Raw genomic sequence first — 25,418 nt, 5'->3', positions numbered from 1 at the left:
CTGTGGTGTCACAATGGCAAATGTTAAGTCTATAGCAGAAATGTATTCGTTGAAGATCTACACATCAAAATTTTAACCACGTTTCAACGTTAAGCGGTTCAAGTCAAATTATACCCTGGAAAAATACTAATAAAAAGAAGGAAGAGGCCATTGGAATATAATCTTACTATATGCCTACAATATGATACTGTATTTTGTTGACAATCTATTTGAATGGAAGGCCTTAGTTTAAAGGAGATGCTGTTATTCTTTTAGTTGGTTCTGTAAATGGCAAGCAGATGTTCTGCTTTCTAAATGGAAACATAAACTAATATAATGTATGTGCAATGTTGTGTGCCGGTGAACAATGAATATTATAAATACCATATTTTCCGGACTATAAATCACACGTTTTTTATAGTTTGGCTGATCCTGCAACTTATATATGAAAAAATATATAATTGAACATGTTTTTAAATGTTAATTCATATTAACTGACATGAACCCTACATGAAACATTACCGCCTACAGCCGCGAAAGAGCGCTCTAGGCTTGTGGAATGAGATCGTTGGCTTGCGACAAGTCAGACATCTTTTTGGTGGGTTTGGGGGTGTCACCCCCGGGAAATGTATTAAATATTGTTATGTAAATGCACAAGTTCTGCACACTTTCAGTCAGAGATTAGTGCTTGCACTATGCCTGAAACACGTGTGCATACCTAAATCCTCAAATTATGGCAGGGATTCTATTTATAGCTGGGCCTCAGATTAGGACAAATAAAGGCCGGTAATAATAATCTACATTGTTTAAATCATAAAAGAGCTCTTCTTAATATTTTATATTGTTGAAAAGTCGTTGTCCTACACCATGGGTTGCTCTCAAGCTACCAGTCACTTGCCGCCCCCTTCTGAGCTTGCCAGATGCTGAAGCAGTAGCCTACATTTAAACACAATTGTTGCTACGTGGAATTCCAGCCTACGAATTTTATAAAAAAGTAAATCATGCATAATTAAAAAAAATAACTCAATTTAGGCTATGATAGACCTATTTGGCTATACGCAATAAGATTTCCATTACAGCAAAGCGCACATTCCATGAACGAATAAAAGCCGATGCCTTGTCTCGCAATAAGCAGGTGGAAATCCCAACACTCTTTCAACTACATGAAACTTAGCAGTGGCAATCAGTCCCAACATTTAGCAATATAATCAAACAGTAAATTAAATCCCAAACCAAACCGAACATCTTCTGCTTTTGATAGCCTGGTATGCCGCTCCAAACAAAACACATCTCACAATAAAACGCACCACGTAAGATATAAAGGCCTGCCTCGAATACAGGCCTGCCCCAAATAAAGGTACTGTCCTTAGCCTAAGTAAATAAAAGACCCTAGCCATAATTTGAGGATTTACGATAGTCTGTCTCCTAAACATTCCTCACCAGTTACCCAGACATGCATAAAAACATTTGAAAACAAAACTCACAGCCATAGATTATTTTGAGAATGATGATGACTTTCTCTTCTGCATTGTCCTAACCGTTAAAACAAGGCATATAACGAGGAATTGCAACTGTTTACAGAGATACACTCTATAAGGTTGGATGCAAAGATTAATATGCAGACTATTACGATTACGCTCGCGCACACACGAAACCAAATAGTGTAACAAAGGCGAACACTTTAACAGGGGAAATTAATTGGGCATGAATCATTGTGCTGAACGGTATTTGTCAATGAGCAGAAACACACGCGACATTCAAACTGTTGATAAGATGTGCACTATGGAAATAGGTCTGTAGGCTAACATTGGACAAATAAATGACACTGACTCGCCATATCTTGCTTTGCCGCAAACTCAGCAATGAAATCATAGGCCAGTTTGCAGGTAGCATAACGTCTTTTTCAATTCATAGAAGGGAAAGCTCAGTCTCTCCTGTGACATTGAGGTGCGCAAATAGTTTTTAATAGCCTGTTCAACTTCGAAGAGCTTCGTTCACCCGATGCCAGTCATTGATCGCAATTTCAAATTTCGGGAAGCTTCGTTCAATCTTTTTAAGTTTTAAGTGCAGTAGGCCCCTATCTGCCCCCTTTGGAATTATATCTCGAGCCTATTATAAGGTCCATGTCCTGCTCATGACGTGCTCAAAAAGAAAAGAAAAAACACTTTTTTTATAGACGGTTGAGCATTGATTATGATGATTATGATGAGCAATATGAGTCTGAACTCAACAGACTCAACCCTCTTGTTGCTTTGATATCTTTTTTCAAGCAGGCATGTTGCGGTTGCAATTTAAGTGAAATTTCTACAGTAGGCCTACAACATGCAACATGCTTGTTAGGCTGGGCTACTGTCAATGTACTTGTACAGGTAAATGTTCAACAATTGCTGGTGTACAGGCTATAATCAATTAGCTATATCATTTGTCAAGCTGTTTAAAAAAAAATCGTGCTACATTCAAACGCAAAAGGTGCTTTGATATCTTTTTCGTTTGAACGTCGGCAAGCAGGCATGCTGCGGTTGCAATGAATGAGGATAATTGGTTTTATCTGCGGATTTATTTTTTGCATTATTTTGAATATGACTCGCTCCAGTCTCAACAGCACGTCTACTTTTTCCACACGCATTTAAGTTCTAACACACATATCACCTCTCGCTTTCTCTCTCTCCATCCCTGCGCACAGTGCTTTCTTAAAGGAGCTGCACCATCTTACAACAATGGCATCTACATTTTCATATTAGAATGTTTTGTCAAGTGTAAGCTTAAACTACCATGATCAATTTAAGTTCCCGTGCCCCCGCTGAAAGTCTCATGCGCTTATCGTTACACTATCAAATCTATAAGTAACCGTGACAAATAGGGTATAAGATATATAAACTCACGCTATTGTATTATCATATATGTTTGGTAATGGCTCAGCTTTCTCTGATTGTTCTACTGACTTGGAAACTGCATCATGGAAGCAGTAAGTCAAGTCGCATCAAAAATAGTAGTGGCAGAACTCCAAAGTGACACCTTGTGGTTGTTTGTGTCAACTGCAGTTTGTGCCATTTCTGCTGAGAAAATGGGGTGCGTGATTCCTGAAGGAACCCGTCCAAACTTAACTGGGACCCACTGCACCACCATCTACAGGCCAATGAGTGTAGTCACTAAATGTACACATAACTTACATTTTTTTAGACCCCCCCCAATGGATGAAATTCTACGAAACTTGGCATACCCCCAGAGAATGCCAGGTAAATCATACACATACAATTTGGTGCAGTTCTGAACATCTTAACTGAAGAGAGGGGCGATTAAAGCAGAATGATATTGCATTTTCATTTTTTACCGGGGGGGTGTGCAAATCACAAATGAGTGATTATGGGCTAGGTTGATGTGGGCCCTTGAGACCAACATACCATAAAAATGTCTTCATCCTCGGTGCCACGGTTCAGGTAGTTATTTAGGAAAAACTGCATTTTTTGGGTTTCGGGGGGCCCAGCGCGGAGGGGGAGTGGGCCCCGGGGACCAAACGAAATTTTTCCGTAAAAGTCTAGTGGGGCTACATAGGCACCAAATTTCATGTGCCCCGGTGTTTCGGTGTCCCGGGTATCGTTGACCAAAAATTCAAGAAACAATGGGTTTCTAAAATTCAGTTCATCAAGGTATTTCACTTGATGAAGATGACCATGTGTGTTTCCATCACAAGTATTCATAACAAGGTTTGAGGACTCGTGGATCCAAGAGGCATTCGTAAAAAGATGATAACTCGTTAGTATTGATTTTTCTGCATCTGACAATGCACTGAATTTGAGAAACCCCTTTTTACTTGAATATGTTCCTTTATTACATTCATTTTCCAACTTCTTTCCTAGATAACCTGGAGACAAAGCACTGATCTCCATCTTGATGCTCTTTGTCTGTGTATCACAGAGGACTGCATCCCATGCATATGACAATAGATATAGACTTTGCCTAACCAGCTGGCTAGTAATTATTAAAGTGCTCACATAGGCACTGATAGGTTGAAGCTGGTGTAGAAAACTCGTTACAAAGATGGTAATTATGCTAAATCCTCTTGCTGCATGTATGATGACCAGTCAGTCATGTGTGTATAATTTACTTTATCAGTTTATTTTCTCTAGATAAGATTTATGTATGAGTAGTATATTGTTAATGTTGCAATAATTATTTGGAGAAATTCAACTATGAACCATAAACTGTGTGTTTAGATTGGATATGTGCAGCAAACAAGTGACTCTCTTACTCTTCCATTGACTTCCATTGTATTAAAAGAGCACCACATGTGGTGCAAAGTGGTACTGCAGATAAAGTACAAATTCAGTGGATTTATAGACAATATTTGTAAAAAATCTTATCTCAATGAAGAAACTCAGAAACAAGCCCAAATTTTGGGCAGACGATCCTCACATACAGAATGATATATGGTAAAATTAAAAAAAAAATCCTGTTAACTGTCCACGTGGTGAAATGAGAAGATGAAAACGGGCTTTTTGAAAATCAAGCCCAATTTAATAAAAATGCTCTGACCAAAGTTAATGCATTTTTGAATGAGAAGCTCTCAAAGGTGGTGATGTTTTTTCACATAATAAATGTATTATTATTTATTAAAAAAATGGATTAAAGTGTAACTGAAATTGGAAGAAAGAGAGAGAGGAAAAACTCCCCTAATTTGCTGCACAATCAATTAAAAGCACAGGTGCCTGATTGCACTACAGGGGGCGTATTACAGAAACTTCCTAACTCGAAAATCCTATCCTATCTGTTTGGTAACTACGGTAACAAAGGTTAGGATCGGATTTAGGAAAAAAGTCATTACAGAACGGCCGATCCTAAAGTCAGTTTCTTATCTTAACTCCAGATAGGAAATGTGTATTACAGAAATATCCTAAGTTACCAAAATCCTAAAAAAACTGTCCTAACTTTAGGATGACCCATCAGCTCTCCTAACTGTCAAATTACTGTTACAAATAAGCGAGATGGCAGCTCTTTTGTTATATGTAGCGCAGGTACAGTCTATGGTCTGTATAAATCGTCTTGTAAATAAACTACCAGTGCTTTTTCAAAGTTCACAATGTCTCGTTTTAAATGTCAAGGCCCTCGGAAGTCTAACAATGAAGTATGGAGCTACTTTGAGACTCGTAAATGGTGTAAAACAGTGATTTATTTGCATGGCTAGGCGGATAACTAGCGCCCGATTTCTGAGTGCAGGGGACAAGCCGAGATGAGCTAGACATACGTTCACACTCAGTATCATGTTTCAACACACTTTAGGTCAATATCACACCGGAATTCTCCTTTAACAGAGGTGGCAAAAGCCATTGGTGGATTAGCGCAACGTTACATCAAGTTACATCAACTCCACATTGAATTATTATTATGATAGCTGCTATTCAATTCAATTTTCAATTACAGTGACAGCGGCAAGGAAAAACTCTTACACTATGTAACATTCTTGTTATTTAGTTCTTTAAAAGTTTGATGGCGGGTCTCTTTCATGGGGGATAAGGGGTTAATCCGTGACAGTCTCAGTATTTAATTGTTTGCCATCACTGAGCATAATACTAAGTTATTTCCACTATTTTCATGCTTTATCATCACTAAATTCTCCCTGATCTACAGATCTACATTCCAGACTTCTGGAAACAATGTCCAAAATGGTGCATTATGAAGAATAAAATTCATATTATGGAGCTTCATAGTCAAAAATGTTATTTAATTAAAAGAAAGAACAAATATGTATCTTTATCTGGTATAAATCCCATTAGGATCATCAAGTGCCCACATGGTCATTTGGGGGTCCAAATATGGGGTTCCAAAAGAGTCACCTCTGCCGGAGGGTTTTTGGACCCCCATAAAACCCCCGCCAGTGGTACCATACCCTTCAAATTCATTTTGGCAAGAGCAAGGTTCCCACATATAACAAATAATCCTGTTTAGAATAAATATGATCATTACTTGTGGTGCTAAGGCCACCCAAAAAGTGAAAAATCACACATGCAGTCAACATTTTTTAGGACTTTGGTGACCCACCTCTCACCCAAACAGTAAGGAATGTTGATTCTCCAGAATTGTGTAGTATAGGCTACAATGAACTACCACACCAGTTTCCAGCCTTCTACCACTATTAGAACAGACGTTATGGGCTTCCAAAAATGGCAAAAGATGAAATGTGAAATTCCAATGTGTCAATTACGGCCATGGCACCCAAAATTCAAATGGACGCCACGGGCAAACCGTTTGAGATATTGACCTGAAACTTCAGATTCCCTCGTTTGGTAACATAAGGCATATTTTCACCACTTTTCAGCAAAATCTGAGAGGTACCATGTACATGATACCCCGATTTTGGCTGTTTTCACTTGGAATGACCCCCCAGGGTCTTTTTCTGCATTAAAACACATCAAATAAACCATGGAGACAATATTTTTCGTTGATCAACCACTACAGTACAAAGCTTGCCCCGGTATACGCTATAGCCCCAAATCGCAAACAGTGGATTAGCTAAGGGTGGTGAGCGAAACACTTCCCAAAATTTTTAACCAGCAATGTTGTTCAAAACAGCACCAGTTTATTAAAAATGGTTGTTATGGTGTTGTTTGGGCAGACATGGTGATTGCTATGCTAAATAAAGTGGTTGCTATGTTGGTTGCTAGGATAATCATGTTGTTTGCTAGGGTGGTTGCTAGGTTGTTGCACTGTTCTTGCACTTTTCTGCTTTTTTGCACTTCTGGTTAGATACAAACTGCATTTCATTATCTCTGTACTTGTACCCAGTACAATGACAATAAAGTTTAATCTAATCTAAAAAAAATCTAATCTAATGGCAATGGTTGCTAGGGTTATTGAGATGGTTGCTAGGTTGTTGTTATGGTAAATATGTAGTTTGCTATGCTAAACATAGTGGTTGCTATGCTGATTGCTAGGGTAATCATGTTAGTTGCTGCCAGGTTGACATTATGTTGGTGGTTGTTAGGTTGTTGCTAGGGTAATTGAAATGGTTGCTAGGTTGTTGCTTTGGTAGATTTGGTGATTGCTTCGCTAAACACAGCCATTGATATGGTAATGGTTTTCAGGTTGTTGCAAAGGTAACTGAGATGGTTGTTATGGTGTTGCTTGGGTAAAAATAATGGTTGGTATGCTAAATAAAGCAGTTGCTATGCTGGTTGCTAGGATAATCATGTTACTTGATAATATAGAAGGAGTTGCTAGGTTATTGCTAAGGTAGTTGAGATAGTTGTTAGGTTGTTGCTAGGTTAGGCATGTTGGTTTCTTTGGTAATCATGTTGGTTGACAATATCAAAGTGGTTGGTAGGTTGATGATAGGGTAATTGAGATGGTTGTTATGATGTTGCTAGGGTAGATATGGTGGTTGCTAGGGTAGATATGGTGGTTGCTATGGTAAATAAAGTGGTTGCTATGCTGATTGCTAAGATAATCATGTTGGTAAGGAAAGCTGGCTCTGTAGTGGGAGCTGAACTGGAGTAACCTGGCCCTAGCCAGATGAATGTCGTTCCGCTTAGCTCCGCCTAGCTTCACTCACATCCATCTGGAACCTCTTCCATTGAGAGTGATTTCTCCAACCAACTTTATGGTTTAGCCAATCAGGACGCAGGGCGGGAGTTTCATAGATGTGACATAGCGTAGAAGCGACTGAGACTGTTATCAGCGTCACGGGTTGGCTTCGATGAGAGTGGTTGAAGTAGCACGTCAATAGATGACGGACAAGTGGCTTATTCAATCATATGCAAGCATTTTTTGATTAGGTCCAGCCTTCTGAAGCAACACTTCAATGGATCGGTTCCAGATGGATGAGTGGAGCTTGGCGGAGCGAAATTCATCTGGCTAGGGCCAGGTTAGAACTGGAGTGCATCACTTCAACATCTAACAATGAGTGTCATCCACTCCACAGCACTATAACAAAGCAGAAGAGCCTGATCAGCTGGAGACTTCGCTCACTGCCTTGCACAAGACAGACTGAGGAAGTCATTTGTCTCCAGGGCCATTGAACTGTACAATGCTTTACTTAAGGGAAGAGGAGAGATAGACTTCTCCGCATAGTCTGTCTGCCTCTCCACCCTCTCCATGTTTGTGTACTGTCTGTCCACTAGCCACGTTTTACCACTGTCTTACTGCTTCACTGTTTGCATGCTGTATTAGCACATATGCATAACCCCTCCCTCCATCCCACAGCCTGATTGTGGCCACACTTATAACTTTACTTAACATATATATATATATATATATATATATATATATATATATATATATATATATATAGTTTTTCATATTACCTTGCCTACTTTCTTATATGTCCATATTTATTTTATGCTGGTCTCTAGACTTTATTCTTGCACTGTTGCACTGCTGGACTTACTCATTACACTATCACCATGACACTCACTCTCACAGAGCACCTTACCTCACTATGCACCACAGGCTCAGGCAAAGAGAATCACAGGCTCAGTCCCTGCCTCAGTCATTACAAGCACCTCATGCTTAATCACCCACTATGTGGATACTGTTTTAGACTTGATTTAGATTTAGTGTAATTTAGTATAATTTATATTTTAGTATATTCTTTATCTTCTACTGTCCTTATTGCTTAGTTGTGTTTTTTATATTATATACTTTTAATTACTTTTTCTGCTGTTAGTGAATGTTGTGTGTGATGTCTGTATGCTACTGAGACCTTGAATTTCCCCTTGGGGATCAATAAAGTATCTATCTATCTATCTATCCATCTATCTGTTGGTTCCTGTGGTGGTTGCTAGGTTGACATTATGGTAATGGTTACTAGGTTGTTAGGGTAATTATGGTTGCTATGGAGGTTGCTAGGTAGGAATTGAAGTGGACATGGCTGCTGAAGGAATTTGATAGACAGATAGTTTAATGGATGTTGATAGACATATGGTTTAATGAATGTTGATAGGCAGATAGTTTAATAAATGCTGATGATAGGCAGATAGTTGATAGGGCTGTAACGATACACCAAACTCACGATTTGTACCACGATTTTTGACCTTCGGTTCAATACATACCTTGATTTTGTTGTGTGTGTTATTTTTGGACAATGTAACAGTAGTTAAGGCATGTGTTGCTGCTTAGGTGGCAGCTGCAAAGCTCTGCGGGAAACATTGGAAGGGGTGTGTCGAGATTCTGCCTTCTCAGACCGTGGCACAGGTTTGTGGATATGAGTGTTGCGATTTCGGTTTTGATATGCATATCGTTACAGCCCTAATAGTTGAATGGATGTTGATAGACATTTTAATGCATGGCAGAGAGAAAAGGGGCCTAGAAATTGAGTAGTTGGAATAGGTGCAATTCAGTTTAATTATGATGTCATAAAGCCAATGCAATGTCTATGGGGGAAAATAAGCTTGTTTTTTGCTGATATCTCAAAAAGTATAACAGCATGTCCTGACAGAATGCGATGTGAGCAAACATTAGCGATAAAATCCATTCAATTACACAGTTTTCTATTGGAGTGTCCTGACTGCAAGCGACGCCAGCAGCGTGATGCAACACAACATTTTGAGGAAACTTTTGTCGGACGCCCCGTTTCTATTTTCTTTCTGTCGCTTGTGTTGCTCTACTATTTTGAATGAAAAATATGTCGTAATATAAGGGCATATTTAACGGATCCAGTGTAGACGTACATACAAAACAGTCACTCACTCCGATCCTGTTAGTACATTCTGTAAAGTTTACAAAAATGAAAAACAGTTGTGCTCTTAAGTTTACATACCCTGTACATACACATGCTAAAGTTGACTAAAAAGAGGAATAAACAATCTTCTTTTGGAAATTGATCTTAATGCCTTAATATCCAACCTTTAATGACACCAATTTGTGAATGAATAATGTATTGTAAATAAATAAATGTTCTTCCTTAAAATACAGGGGCTCATAAATATACATACCTCTATGATAAATTCTCATAGAGGAAGGCAGATTTTTATTTTTAAAGGCCAGTTATTTCATGGGTCCAGGATACTATGCATCCTGATAAAGTTCCAAATGGCCTTTGAAATTAAAATAGCCCCACATCATCACATACCCTTCACCATACCTAGAGATTGGCATGGTTTTATTTCAGTTAGCCTAATAGCTGGTTTGATTTGCACTGAGATATGATCTTATGGAAAGTACCCCATGCCAATTGACCTGTCGCTAAGCTCCGCCCCCCATTGTTACTGTGTGAAAACTCGGACAAACAAACCAGACTTGATTAGAAATACATTGTGGACAATGGCAGCTGACAGTATATGAAAGCAGGCTTTGAGGACGTTTTGGTCGATAAAAGATTTACTTTCCTCCAGAAGCTATCAAAAGGGACTTAATTATGCTATGGAGGGGTGTATTCAAAACTTTAGAATACATACAAGGTGACAAGCAGTTGTGGCGAGTAGCCGTGCACATCACCGTGCAAAAACCACTGACGTTAATGCTAGCTAGCTAGCTAGTGGAAGATTGATACTAAGATATGTTAGTTTTTTTTTTAGTTAACTCATTGAATGCCAAGCTGTTTTCGGAGTGCCAGCAATCTAGACCATTGTTGATGACTTTTGTACAGCCACAGCATATTCTGTGTTATAGCTATGAACACATACAATGGCTCGTTTAAAAGGTGACACTTTAAGCTCTCAGTGGGTGCAAACCGTGTATTTCTACACGCCTCTGTTCCTGAGAAATCCCAAGCTAAACAGTGGCTAGTTTTCTAGAAATGGAGATATAACGTCTTTCATGAAATATTAAGTGTTGCCTGTAAACTTTCCGGGAAGTAATCAGCGAGACCTGGCGAGACTGCCACCTAGTGATAGACCCACGAAAATGGCCTGGTTTTGAGATAACGTGCATGCGTCACTGATTCGACCCAAAGCGGCAACCGAATTATGATAAAATGAGTTTTCGATCGTCATATATTTCATCTCCATTCATCAGAGTTCCCAAAATCACATATAAGGTGTGTTAAGTGTCTAGTTTCGTAATTAAAAAAAAAAAGCTAAAAATGTAATATTACGTTTTTGGCACTCAACGCATGGGAAGGAAAAACTTAATATTACGTTTTTGGCACTCAATGTGTTAATAAACTCCATAAATAACCATTAATTTGTCATTTTATGCATCCTCCCTGTTGTTTCCTATGGAGTTGTCCGAGCTGATGTCCGAGTCCCGCTGAGGCTGGACTGTCATTGGCTCATTAGCATTCTAAGGGTGGCGCTTAGCGACAGGTCAACTGTGAGATATGGTGAAGGGTATGTGATGAATAGGGTACTATGAATCAATATTTCAAATGTAATACACTTCAAATACTCAAGTTAACAATTACATTAAAATAAACTGTTTTATTTGCTGAGGCAAAAGTAAGTCGATTGAGATATTTTATTGCGTTGACTGCTTACCAAGGAGTGAATGTGGCAGGAGGAGGTGATTGGTACAGCTCTTCCAGTGCCACAAGTAGATCTGTTTGGTGTCAGATTATTTGCATTTGTTGAACTGCTTGTAGTTAGTTCTGTTGCTGTGGATATGGTCCTTGGTGCTATGCACATCCTCTTTGATGCAGATTTGACTTGAGTAGGTCTTGTAGCAGTCACCCCAGACACATTCTTACTGGACATGAAGGACAGGAAGCCTTTCGGTTTTCTTCCAGGTCTGCACAACAGCAAGAAAACCTAATGACACTCATGTGACAGTTTCACTACATGAAAAGAAGCATTTCTGTGAAACATGCTTGCACTGCAAAAACTGCTTATCTAATCAAATCTAACCAAGTGTAATTACAGTAATCTTATATCAAGATCCAAAAATCTAGTTGGTATTATTTTCCGTATAGAGACTTACCTAGTGATTTCTCATAAAATCATTTGACTTTATTTAATAAGAGTTTGACTTGGTTTAAGATGTCTCATCATGAAAGCAAGCAAATTTAACAATGTAATAAGTTATTACGTTATTGGCTGGTTATTACATTATTGGCTTGGTGAAAAAAAAAAAAAACTTTAATAATGTAATAACTGGAGCCGATAATGTAATAATATACTAATATCAGTTATCAGTCTATTTGGTTATGGTTATGGGATTTGGCAGACGCTTTTGTCCAAAGCGACAAACAAATAACAACAATACAATAATTAAATTTAAGGCGAGACACGGCAGGTGAAAACAAAGTTTTTTCATGCACTGGTCAATTTCGAGATTTTGAGCTAGTATGTTACCTTAGCATGTATTCTATCACACTACTACAACAAAAATGTCCGATTTACACATTTAGGTGTTTATTTCATTATATTGTGTCTACTCACGCCTGTATATTTCTCTTAAATTCAGCAAAAGTTAGCATTCTAACCTTGCATGCACTCCCGCGACCGTGAGCCAAAACATATCATGTGTAGTACCATTGGAAAGCTCTGTTTTTCCAGTATCACGCTATGTGATCCATATATGGACACTTCCTTTGTATCAGCAACCAATCGCGGAAGTTCAAAGGAGAGTCTAGGCTGAGAACGGAATCTCATTCAAGGCTGTTTTCCCAAAATGAGTTTCCTCTCCCACTCTGAGCACGAAAACTCCACATCAGAAGCACTTACATACACCAAACTTTCTAGACTTATGCCTAACTATATGTAAGATATTTTTACAGAGGGGTTTGTTGATATATTATTCCTAGCCTGACTTACATGACATTTTATTCCTAAAAACATGGCAAATTTTTTTTTGCGATTTTTTAGGGCTATTGATAGCACATTTTGATTGACAGGATAACAAAAGTAAATATTCATAAATCCCTCTGTAAATTTTTCCCCATCTAATATCTGAACACAATGAAAACATAATTTTGAACCTGGCTGTATCCAATGCTCAGGTTTCGTGCCTTAAAATGTATGCAAATTAGCGCATATTTAATTAGATAATGCCTAATTTGCATATGTAAACATTAAATTACAGAAAACTTCTCATATTAATGTAAGTAATCAACTGGGGAAGTTTCATAGTGACATCTGCTTGTTAAACATTTTACCCTATTCACCTGTAGTGTCTCGCCTTAACAGTAAACAATTTAGGATAATAGCAATAATGAACAACATGTCAATTCAATCAATAGCCTAATAGGCGGTGGTAGTGTAGTGGTTAAGGAGCTGGGCTAGCGTGCAGTAGCCTGAAAGTTGTCGGTTCAATTCCCGGCTTCCACCGTTGTGCCCTTGAGCAAGGCACTTAACCCCAAGTTGCTCCTGGGAAAATGTGATCCCTTGTAATATAGTTGACATATGTAAGTCACTTTGGTCAAGAAGTGTCTGCTAAATGTAATGTAAAGAAAGAAAAAGTAAAGAAAAGTAAAGAAATAAACAAATACTATAATATACAAACCATAACACATAAGAAACGCTTAATAAACTAAGTGCATGTTGACAGGGTATATGCAGGAATCATAGAGTTGAATTTACTACTTTTTACTACCTTTTGTTACTACCTCCATAATATTTTTTACTACCAACACGACATCAAGCAGCAGCCCTCTTTTTTTTTTTTTTGGGGGGGGGGGGGGGGTATGCAAAGCACCACTTACTACTTGCTATAAATCATAAATATTAGGTACACTAATAATTTCTAATTGTGATCATTAAGTATTGTCATTGTCAACGACAATGTTTTTTTTGTAGTGTCTGGTTGAGTTTCAGTTGCCCTTACCTTAACCCTACACCTTGAGTTATCCTAACCATAGCCCTTAGCCCTAAAAAGGTGAATAATAACCTTAGCACTTCTTAAGTATAAGTATATAAGTATATATACTTTTTTGATCCCGTGAGGGAAATTTGGTCTCTGCATTTATCCCAATCCGTGAATTAGTGAAACAAACTTGTTAATAAACAAATTAGTGAAACAAATGACACTTAAAAACCAAACATGTGTGGTGAAAAATGAAGTACAAACACCACCGACTAACACCCCCCCCCCCAAAAAAAAACCCCTCCAGTCTAAGGATAGGCCCAGAAATCTATTTATATGGATAAATCTATTTATATGGATATATAAAACCATTATTATTGGTATGGTATTGTTGTTGCACATTTGACACTAAAGCAGTCTGTGAAACATGCACATCAGTGGACTGCTTTATTAATGCAAAATTGAAAACTATGATTTCATTGCATTACTCAGCATGGTTGCACGATGCTTGCATGATAAATACTTCCCAAACAACAGTAATTATAAGGATGCCATTTAGCAGTGTAAATCAAGTTTAATCACAATTCGATACAATATCAATTTAAGCCAACGATTTGATTTTTTTAAATACTTCAAAATGTGTAGCAATCCGAGACTGTGAAATCAGGTAGGTTACAGAGTTTGTTCTCACCCCCCGCCTCCCTAAAACCTCCTGTCACTAGCTAAATGCTTTCAAATTTAACATGGTTTAAACTCATATGTTGCAGTATAAGTTTTCTGTCACTGCAATAAAACTAGCCTATTTGGAATATTTGGTAGGCCTGCTGTTCCTTTTATGAGAACAATTTAACTGACTGATCAAGTTTTCATAGGCTATTGAATGCTTTAAATGTGAATGCCATAAACTTAATTCACCATTAACTAGATTAGCATGGTTCTTCACAAAGTTGTCATCTAAATGCAGTGTTTTGTAGGCTATTCAAAGCATTTCACGTTCATCACTCAGTTGTGGTGTAGGCCTATGTCTTAAGTGATCGCTGACCCTTTAAATGCCTGGGACTTTAAATTACGTTTTAACTCCATGCTGTTTTTGTTGGACAGCGCCGTCTTTGATTCAGTTTTTCTACCGTTTTAATAAATGACACACGCACTTAGTGGTTACAAGTAAGGAATTGTTTTCACTCGTGTTCTTGCAATTCCCACGTAACATTAGATACTAGGTCTAGGTTACATTAAAAAAAAAGTTGTCGGTTAGGCCTACTATGTCAGTGACTAGTTCGAACTTTGTTACTGATGGGCTAGGTGGAATAATTTCATTATTGCACGATTCTGGATGATCACAGTCAGACAGCTGAACGAAAGCACACTAGTCAAGTCCACAGTTGTTAAAACTTCCAGCTGAAGTAGCCTAGTGCGAACTGAGAGTTGCCTCCTAACGGAGTGAGTGTAGCCTATATTTTCTTAGCTGCTATCAGAGTGGTAGGCTAGCCTACATCTACCGCTCCTTTGCTACATGAACAAATATTATCAGATGAGTGACAGAAGCACCGGACATTTGACCAGCAGGCCCATAAACGCTGCACTGGTTCCTCTGGTAGCCTGCGGTAGGGCCTAGATGACGTGAAAAAAGCGAGGGTCGCCGAAAAGCATCCCTGCATCCCCGCCCCTAAAAAAAACTCATCGGATCTGCACAATTCATATAAGTCGCCCATAGCCGAAGTCGCCCAAAGGAACGTAAAGGAGGCACCGAAAAGCGCGCTGTTTGCATCCCTGTAATATCAGCTGAGGCAAAAAGGCGAAAATGTTGTTGCCGTCGCTGATAGGCTGTCAACCACGGAACTCTAAACATATAGACACAAATATTAAGCAAACATGTAAATGTGGTGATGAAAAATTTACTACCAAGTCAAATTGCATTTATTACCTTTTACTACCTTTCAAGGGCCTTAATTTTGGTAGATTCTTTTTACTACCTTTTACTACCGCACGGACACCCTGGTTGAACAGATATGCCTTTAGACCCCTCTTGAAAGACCCAAAACTATCACAGGAACGGAGAGCACTGGGCAACTCATTCCACCAACATGGAACCACTGAGGAAGAGAGTCTTGAATTTGACCAAGCGTTTATGGCTTATGGCTGCTTGACACAACAAACTATCAGAAGACCTCAGTGGGCGGTTGGGGTTGTACATCTTGATCATTGAATTAAGATAGCAAAGAGTTAAAGTTTTTAATGACCTCCTCCACTGGAGAAATACAAATTAAAGTCGCGTGATGCCGCGTGATGTTACGCGCGGACCGCGAGGGAAGCTGACCAATTTGAAGTAATGCCCACTGTACAGTATAGTGATCTTCCAATGACCTCATCCACAAGTGTTAAAAACCTAGGAGTTATAATTGACCAGGACCTATCACTAAATATGCTTTTCCATGCTTTTTAAAGAGCTTACAGCTTATACAAAATGCAGCTGCTTGTACACTCACTAGGACTAAAAAATATGAACATATTTCCCCTATCATAGCATCTCTACACTGGCTGCCTGTTAAAAGTCGAATTGCTTTCAATATATTACTTCTAACATACAAGGCCATAAATGGCCGGGCACCAGAATATATTATAATAAGCTTTATTTGAATATATTAAAGATCTCCTAGTCCCATATGACCCACCCAGACCGCTACAATCACAGAATACTGGCCTTCTTGTAATCCCAAGAATCTCAAAGACTACAGTAGGAGGCAGAGCTTTCTGCTACCGCGCACCCCTCCTCTGGAATAATCTCCCTCCCTAAATTCGATTAGCAGACACCCTCCCTATTTTTAAGTCTAGACCTCTTTACTGCCTCCCATAGTTAGGTATGGTGCAGTGTGGAACTTCACCCACCTCAGGGATTTTTGGAATGGACCACCCTGCTGTGTCCTCGTGTGACTGGCACCCCAGTCATGCGTGCGATGGTGGTCACTGACCATACCTGCGCTGGTGTCGACTACCCTTCACCATGCCTTAGTTATGCTGCTATAGCATAGTGCTGTCATGGCCTTCTCCTCTCTCCCCTTCCCTCACTATGGTATAACACTATAGTGGGCATCGCTTTCAAATGGCCACTTCAGTCGCGCATTACGAGGTGTGAAGCTGCGTGAAGCTTTAGTACCACTTTCAACCACTGTGCGTCGCTCTGCCACTGTACATCGCTCTGCCTGCCGCCCCTTCTGAAAAAGCTTGATTTACCTCGATTTGGGCTACTTGGGTATGGCTTAAGGCTTGACTACACGGTGGTAACGAAAATCGAAATCTGCTGTCTACATTATTGTCAGTGTTGGGGTAACGCAACTACGCAAATCAAAACAGTGGTGTGATAATTGAGCCAGTAGAGAAATAACTGTTCAGAATTAATCTGTAGCCTTGGGTAGGCTTCTGCGACGTTTTTAACAGGCTACGCTATAGAGGCTTAGACAACTATGACCCACGTTTTGGTTTCGTAAATTAATTTGCCCTACTTCTTGACTGCAATGTAGTCAATTGACTGCTTGACATGTCATTTTTATTTTTCTGTACAATAAACAAATACATCTGCTTTATGCTGCAGAATTACATTCATATTTGGAACTTACATAGTCCAATGCATCGTTACACTACGTTAGTGTTTCCCAAAACCATAGTAGCAACGAACGTTCGCAACCACTATCGTAAAGTTGTGTAGTTACAACTACACCTCTCGACCTGTGGTAGAATGCTAGTAGAAGCATACTGCCCTACAAAGGCAAAAGGCAGTAACTGCATATTTGGTCAAAAATTAGTTATTGTCATTTTTGGGATATTAAAGACTTCCTTTATCATGTGGATAAATCTTAATACTCAATTTGACTATTTTTTTAAAAAAAAATAGAGGGTTGTGTTCACAGTAACTCCCAAAACCATACTTCCGTACAAAGGCAAAAGGCAGTAACTGACCAGAGTGTCAAACTAAGAAAAATTACTTCAAAGTTTTTTGTTTTGTCTACACAAATGTATTATAGGTAGAGAAATGAAAATCTGGTGACATGTTGCATATCTTTGCATTCTCTTTCAAATAAATTATTGTTTTTAATTAATTTAATTACAATATAGTTGTTGTATTTATTCATACTGTACACTCTTGTGTCACCTATCTGCAGTCACCCTGTTGGTTTTGCTGCACACAAAATTGAAGTTCTTTAGTCTACGCATTGTCTCCAACTGAATACACTCCCAGCACTGGATAGCAACAACTAAATGTCTAAGTAATGTGTGTCATCTAAAACAAATGCCATGATTTAGACTTTATTGAAGGTGTTCAGTTAATGATCTTCTATAGTGGTAAGCAAATATTGATTATATGTCAGTTACTGCCTTTTGCCTTTGCACGACTCCTTATTTTCAGTACATAATACAAAGGCAGAGTACAGTATCTGACAAATAAGGGTCAAAGGTCAACTTTGAGAACAATATTTTTTAATATACACACATTTCTTCATCACGGCAACAAGTCACCAGATTTTCATTGCTCTACCTATAATACATTTGTTTAGACAAAACAAAAACTTTAAAGTCATTTTTCTCAGTTTGACACTCTGGTCAGTTATTGCCTTTTGGCTTTGTAGGGCAGCATAGTTCCAGGGATCTTCATGTCAAAGACGTCACTGACGCCAGTTATTTGTTTGCAAATTAATAATTATAAATATATTTAGGTTTCTAATTGATATTTACACTTCTAACCACCATACATCCATATTTTAAAATGCCCAAGGCAGAAAATACATAAATTAAAAGTCAATTTGCAGCCATGTGCACGTAAGTAAAAGTCACACACCTGCAGATAATAATAAGGTGGTGCGCACTTTTTGACGAGTCAGCTGAGAATATGTAGCCGTTGATTTTCATGGAGGGGGGGGGGGGGGGGGGGGTCCTTGTTAGTTTACGCAAACCAAGCCAAGAAGGCTGATTCTGATTTTGATAATATGATCTGCACAAAAGATATACTTAGGTAAACAACGATGTCAATATTGTTGTCAAAATCTTAACCCAGATTCGAACTCTTGGACAGGGGACTGGTAACTGCTGTGCAACGGCGGCTGTCATCTGCCGGCCTTAACGCAATGCGCCACAGAAGTATGTGCAGGTTCCCGTTCACGTGCTACTAAATGTCATTAACCACCTTAGTCCAGACTACTGAAGTTTGGAAACTATCATGGTCCAAACTTACATTACTATGTAAGTACGACAGTTTTGGGAAACAGTCATAACTTACATGTTGGTTAGTTGAACGATGCATCCTGTTAATAAAAATCTAACCTCTGTAGTTGTACGGGAAACGCACCCCAGATCAGCTTGTAGGCCATTAGCAATCTGTTTATTTTATTTTATGAAGCCTACACAGTAGATCACATGCCACATTCTCACTTTCAATAGACAGATGCAATAGCCATTGGTCAAGTATTGAGTATAAAGCAATTAAGATGTGTGACGTGTGAAATAGCACCATTGAGTAGCCTATGCGAAATAGCCTTAAAATCGTTCCGGTGTTGTGTGCCTTCTGGTTTCTCCACCTACTGGTTTCCTTGCACGTGCATGCGCTGCAGCAGTTGTCAGACATTCACAAACAAGTTGTTTTAGGCCAGCGGTCGGCAACCTTTTTTGCCTGGAGAGCCACTTTTACCAATGTTTTTTTTTTTAATCTCAGAAGAGCCACATAAAGACGGTTACAAGAAAAAGTTTGGATATTTAACGTACAGTTACTTTAATTCAACAGAGGATTTTTTAATACATTTTATACTAGTTTTAAAAGTAATGTGCAAGTAACTTGAAATGTAAAGTAGAATGACAGAAGTATAGGCCTTAGGCTTCCCATGTAGGCTAAACACCACCCCCTATTTTCCCAGTGTCCTTTGGTATGCAGTCACATCATAGTTCACAACACTTTTTTACATGTCATTGGTGAAATTGAACATTAGGCCTACCAGAGATTAGATTTGGTGATGGCCTTGAAGTCTGGCTGGCTCGTACGTGAGGTGAAGTTTCATGCAAGAATTGAGGCGGTCATCATTTAAGGGCAACTCCACGCAAAACTGTCATATATCCATAACGGCAACTAATTAGCCTACCATGGCATTGTGTTGGCGTTATGGATGGCTTATGCATAAACATGAGCGCAGGTTTGTCTTTATATTTTTCATATGTGAGAAAGATTTCTCTCATGCAAGTGGAATAGGGTTAACACAGCAATACTAACTTGTTGCAGTATAACGGGCAGTTAATTTCGCGTTTTCAGAATCAGTCTTCGGATGGAAACTTTCCCATTTCAGCCCGCTTGTGTTAGCGCTCGCAAGCTGTGGTCGCTGACGTTTCCTTTTTGACATTTTCCTTATCTAGCCTACAGCAAGCGCACACATCAACAATAACAATTAAAGTAAGTGTTCTTGTTGACTGAAATGGAGGGAAATCGGTGATTTTGTTTGATATTGACATGGCAACGAACCACGAATGTAACAATATTGTGCAGGCTACGTTAACGGAGTCAAGGGAGGTGGGAAGTTATATAAATTACTCAGATAGACTTACGAACTAAAATAAAATACATTTTAATTAAATAGGCCTACTCATTATTATTTTCAAAAGCTGAAAGCTTTTTTTCAGAGGGATCAAAGAGCCGCATGCGGCTCCGGAGCCGCGGGTTGCCGACCCCTGTTTTAGGCGGTTTGAAGTCGCTACATTACAGCCACTCGGACAAATGACATGAAAACATAGAAACATAGAAAACTAGCATTAAACTGGATTCGATCCCGCAAAAGCAACACACGCGTGACTCTCTCCATCCTGATTCCCTACTAGGGATGTAACGATTACCGGTATAATGGTAAACCGCGATAAAAATTTTGACGATAATAATTACCGTTTTCATTTCAAACATCATGATTTTGATTACCGCGGTGTGGAAACCGTGTGTTTAATCCTTCCCAGCTTCATCCAAGCCTGCTTTTGACATATAGTAGGCCACAATGGTACAATGGAACAAAACTGGTACCCTACTGATTCTGTTGTCTAATTGATGGTTTTAACTACGATTCGGATTAGGCTACACCTGATTTTAAAAGGTGGAACTTTTTCACCGCAAAATGTGCACTGTATCATGTAGCCACTCTGCGTCTTTTTATGTTCACGTCCACATTAAATCCATTCCACTCACATTATCAGGAGAATACAGTAGCCTAAAGTTTTATTTTGAACACTCACTTTGGTCTCACTCATTGCATCCAAATAACAGAAATAGCAAACTCAAAAGTTATGGTAGGGTAAGTTAAGCTATAAGCACATAGCCAATTAAACATGAAGAAAAAAGTGAACGGGACACTTTTTGAAACTATTTCGGCTTGTGTAGGCCTATCAGTGCTTTCTGAACATATTGAACACACTTTTAGAAATACCGTGATACCGAAAACCTTGATAATTTTGGTCACTATAACCGTGAGGTTTAATTTTCATATCGTTACATCCCTACTCTTTGAGCCAACTAATATGTTACGCGAATCAATTAACTATTGTAGGCTACCATTAATTAATAACGTAGGCAACACCAAGGTAACATGTTGTCCAGGCTATCTGAAACAAGGGATTGCCTCTCATCTTCAACAACTGGTTACCTTGGGCTGCTACAGTTGTCAGTGCATTGTGCACAGTAGGCCTATGCTACTCTTTGTGGTTGATCAACTAAAAATAAAAGATGTATTTGGTGATGACGTTATTGTAGGCCTAGTAGATCTAAATTATGAGAAATTAAATGGTACGAGCAACGATCTACATAGCGCACCAGACCGCAATGTCTTCAAGGGTTGAATGAAGGGAGTTTGCAAAAATTAGTGTATTTTTCAAGTCAAAAAACATTCTTAATTTTCGAATGTCTTTGTCAGGGAACATCTGACTTTTCAAAACCATAGGCCTGGTAGTTGCTCAGACAAGGAGTTATAAGATAAAGGCAATACCATTTGTGTCACCTAATGCAGTTCAGTGAATTAGCAAGATACCACCAGAAGCCAACAATCATAAAGCACCTGTGCGCACGCTCTCTCCCCTGCGCATGAAGCTGTCTGCTTGTTGTAGGCTAGATTTGTGTGAGTTGTTTTATCTGCTTTACTTTTGTGAGATGCGACCACCTAGGCTATGTTATAGACGTTCTATGAGGTAGTGTTTAGCTGTGTCACAAAACAATAAGCTTTGTCAGACTACTTTTAAAATGATATTCAGGGCTATATACATTTTAAACATTCGGGGCTGAAGACCCAACAAAGCCTTGCGTTAATTCTTCAGGTGGGAAGTGTCAGGAATTTTCATACGAGAGACGCTCTCATTGGTGGTTAGTATATGGAGTAGGCAATTGACAGCAACATATCCAATCACATTATGAGAGATGCTGAATTTAACATAAACTGCAATGTTTGATTTTAAATTAATGTAAATTTAGCCGGGACTGTAAGCTGGCACACGTGGGTGCTCGATGTTTTCAGTGGGTGCCCGAGAGACGGAGCACCCACGGTATCGGCGCCTATGACAAGCGTATCTCGCGGTTGCATCCATTACAAACAAACATGCAATGTGAACGTCTGGAATTGGGGAGAGCACTAAATGCTCTTCTGAATAAGCACGAAGTCAAGCCTTTAAATGAAAAACACTCTTTAATAATCAAAAAAATAAACGCTAATGAAGTAAACTTGTGACCATCAAAAATCGTTTATCGCCTGTAACTCCGTGATAACAGGACGTAACAGGAAGGCATTTGGCTGAGCAACAGAGGTTAATATGCTCTATATTTTGTCCAAATGATGTCTGTCTATCATCGTTGCACTCGGAGAAAACCAGAATGTTTAATTTGTCCTGCGTTTCTTCTACGGCTGCAAACGGGATTCACTCGCCGTTAACCAAATATTTCTTTATTAGGGCAGGGCAGGCATATTTCTGGCTATTAAATTATTTCTAAACCAGTCTGCTAAAGTCTGTAGTGAAGTCTGTGTAGGGTTTTCCAGCTCCATTTCTTTTTACGAGACACCCTGCTCACTTGAGACCTCTGCCGGTTGTTGCAGCGTCGTTGCAGCGTCACTGGAAAAATACAAATTAAAGTCGCGTGATCCCGCGCGCGGACCGCAAGGGAAGCTGGCCAAGTCGAAGCACTGCCCACTGTAGTACCATTGATTTACTTTATTAACCATTATTAATCAATATTAATGCAATATCAATCATTACACTGATACATATCAGGTTCATATGTCATAAATACCAATGTGCAAATATGCATTGTGCAAATACCAAACGATTTTCACAAAAATACACTTAAATCCTGTAATTCATTGAGGCCATGGGGTTCTACTGTATTTAATTCATGTATCCAATATGCCTCTCTCTGTAACAGTTGTTTAATCAAGTTACCCCCTCTTGGGCTGGGTTTCACTCGTTCTATGCCAATTAATTTTAGTGTGGTGGCTGGCCCATGGTTCTTCTATTTATAATGCCTGGCTATGGCGTAATCCATATTTCCATTTCTTATTGCCCCTTTATGTTCTTTTAAATTATGTTTGGTTTGTCCAATGTACATTACTCCACACGGGCATTTCAGCATTTGGAGAGTGTTTTCAGCTGGAGACTGCTTCAACATTAAGGACTGTTATAGATGGTCATTCCTACCCACTGCAGTAATAACTTAAAACTCCCCTTGCAGTTTACAATGGAGTTTTGGTGATATGGAAATGGACATCAATGCTGCCATACAAAGGCAAAAGACCTTAACTCACCAGAGTGTGAAACTAAGAAAAATTACTTTAAAGTTTCTTTGTTTTCTAGCCAAATGTATTATAGGTAGGGTACTGGAAATCTGGCTATTACATGTTTTAATGAAGAGATGTCTGTACATAAAAAAAATATTGGGCTCAAACTTGTCCTTTGACCCTTATTTGGAAGTTACTGTACTCTGCCCTTGTATCATCTGTCAACAAATAGTGCCAAGACAAGGCAGAAACCTCCATATAATCAATATAGCTGATGTACCCAGCCAGAGACTTTCTAATGAGGACACACAGCACTCAAAGAATCTCCCATGGGCAGCTGTGTATGGGGTTCGTCTAACATATATTCCACCCCTTCCGCCGCCAAAAGTTGACATGTGAGTACATCGTGCCAATCATATGGTATGTAATGAATACATTGTGCCAATCATGTGTTGTGATCTCGCAGCTGGAGCGAGGTTGTGTCGTGCCTTACGCATGCGCAGTTCTGCCCGAAATAGATGCCTGATAAGTGCCCAAAATGCATTGCAATATGGCAGCCGAGTGGAGGGACTTGCCTAAAAGTGACTGAAATGAATATGGAAAATAATAATAATAATAATAATAATATTAATAACCATAACAACCATAAGTAATAAGTATATATACTTTTTTGATCCCGTGAGGGAAATTTGGTCTCTGCATTTAACCCAATCGGTGAATTAGTGAAACACAAACAGCACACAGTGAACACACAGTGAGGTGAAGCACACACTAATCCCGGCGCAGTGAGCTGCCTGCTACAACGGCGGCGCTCGGGGAGCAGTGAGGGGTTAGGTGCCTTGCTCAAGGGCACTTCAGCCGTGGCCCACTGGTCGGGGCTCGAACCGGCAACCCTCCAGTTACAAGTCCAGAGTGCTAACCAGTGGGCCACGGCTGCCCCCAAATTATTATAAAAAAACATTTGATTTGACCAATAAGCTAGCCCATTTAATTAATCAAAGTTAGATTTGACCAGATAGGTTAATCAAGGGTTAAATTATGCTATAATACCAAACTGCTCCACAGTTACACAACTGCTGCACAGTTGATGGATTAGCCGACACCAAAAATGATGATGTTCTTTTGCCATGTTTCACCGACGCTTTGCATGGAATTGAATAGAGGTAACTTAGCCTTGCCTAAGAGAGGATGATTTGTTGATAGTGGAGTGCTTCAGTGTGAACGGTAGTAAGGATTAATGATGTTTATTGCAATGGATTACGGGTATCTTAGGGTTACAAGAACAGGTAGGATATGTATTTAATTGTGAGCTGTTGTTGAGCTTTGCCAATGATTGATTATGCTAGGCCAAAGTCCTTTTAGGCAAGTCCCTCCACTCGGCGGCCATATTGCAACGCTTTTTGGGCACTCATCGGGCATCCTATTCGGCAGAAATGCGCGTGCGCAAGGCTTCAGCTCCGGGCTGTCATTTAACAGGTGGCACTGAGTGATAAATCAGCTTTATGCAAAAAGGGAAAAAAATACGATTGCGTATGGCTGGTATGCTACACAATGCTTTGTTTATGATATGGAGCAGTTTAGTATTTGTTGGCTAACTAAACCTATACTACGCTACGTCATCCTAGCTAGTAAAATTAAGCAGTAGGCTACCGTTACTTCCCTTTGATGCACGGCTAAACAAAGGCAGAGTACCAGAAGAAAATAACAGTAACTGGGTGTTACAGCATTCTGACTTGGTTTCTCTTAGGCTTTTTGCCAATCACTGTTAAGATAACCCCTTATTAAAAAAAACAAAAAAAAACAAAATTGTCTCAACGATAAAGGAGGTCTTGAAATTCCCAAAAATGACAATAACTCATTTTCGACAAAAATTAAGTTACGACCTTTTGCCTTTGCACGGCAGAATGGGCTCCTTTCCTGACCGACCTGCAGAGCAAATTCAGATTTGCCAACAGGTACGCCTGGGTTCTACCCTGGCTAGGGTAGACAGCAAATGAG

At 39.2% G+C, this 25,418-nt stretch overlaps 1 protein-coding gene across 6 annotated transcripts in view; it reads right to left on the bottom strand.

Moving 5' to 3' along the window:
- Nucleotides 1–25,418, bottom strand: part of LOC143123479 (uncharacterized) — a 201,504-nt gene that overhangs the window by 23,151 nt on the left and 152,935 nt on the right. For 5 of the 6 annotated variants that reach the window (XM_076284929.1, XM_076284928.1, XM_076284930.1 and 2 more), the window contains exon 29: nucleotides 11,388–11,637. In XM_076284929.1, coding sequence (XP_076141044.1) covers nucleotides 11,388–11,637 — 250 coding nt within the window. Of the gene's footprint in view, nucleotides 1–11,387; nucleotides 11,638–22,474; nucleotides 22,759–25,418 lie in introns of those variants that run through there. The other variant, XM_076284934.1, reaches the window with a different exon arrangement.

This window comes from Alosa pseudoharengus, unplaced genomic scaffold, assembly GCF_046254945.1.
Source record: "Alosa pseudoharengus isolate Yale_2024_CS ecotype anadromous, Long Island Sound unplaced genomic scaffold, YU_APseudo_1.1 YU_APseudo_1.1_scf_14, whole genome shotgun sequence".
Lineage (NCBI taxonomy): Eukaryota > Metazoa > Chordata > Actinopteri > Clupeiformes > Clupeidae > Alosa > Alosa pseudoharengus.
This window is presented reverse-complemented; position numbering and strand designations above follow the sequence as displayed.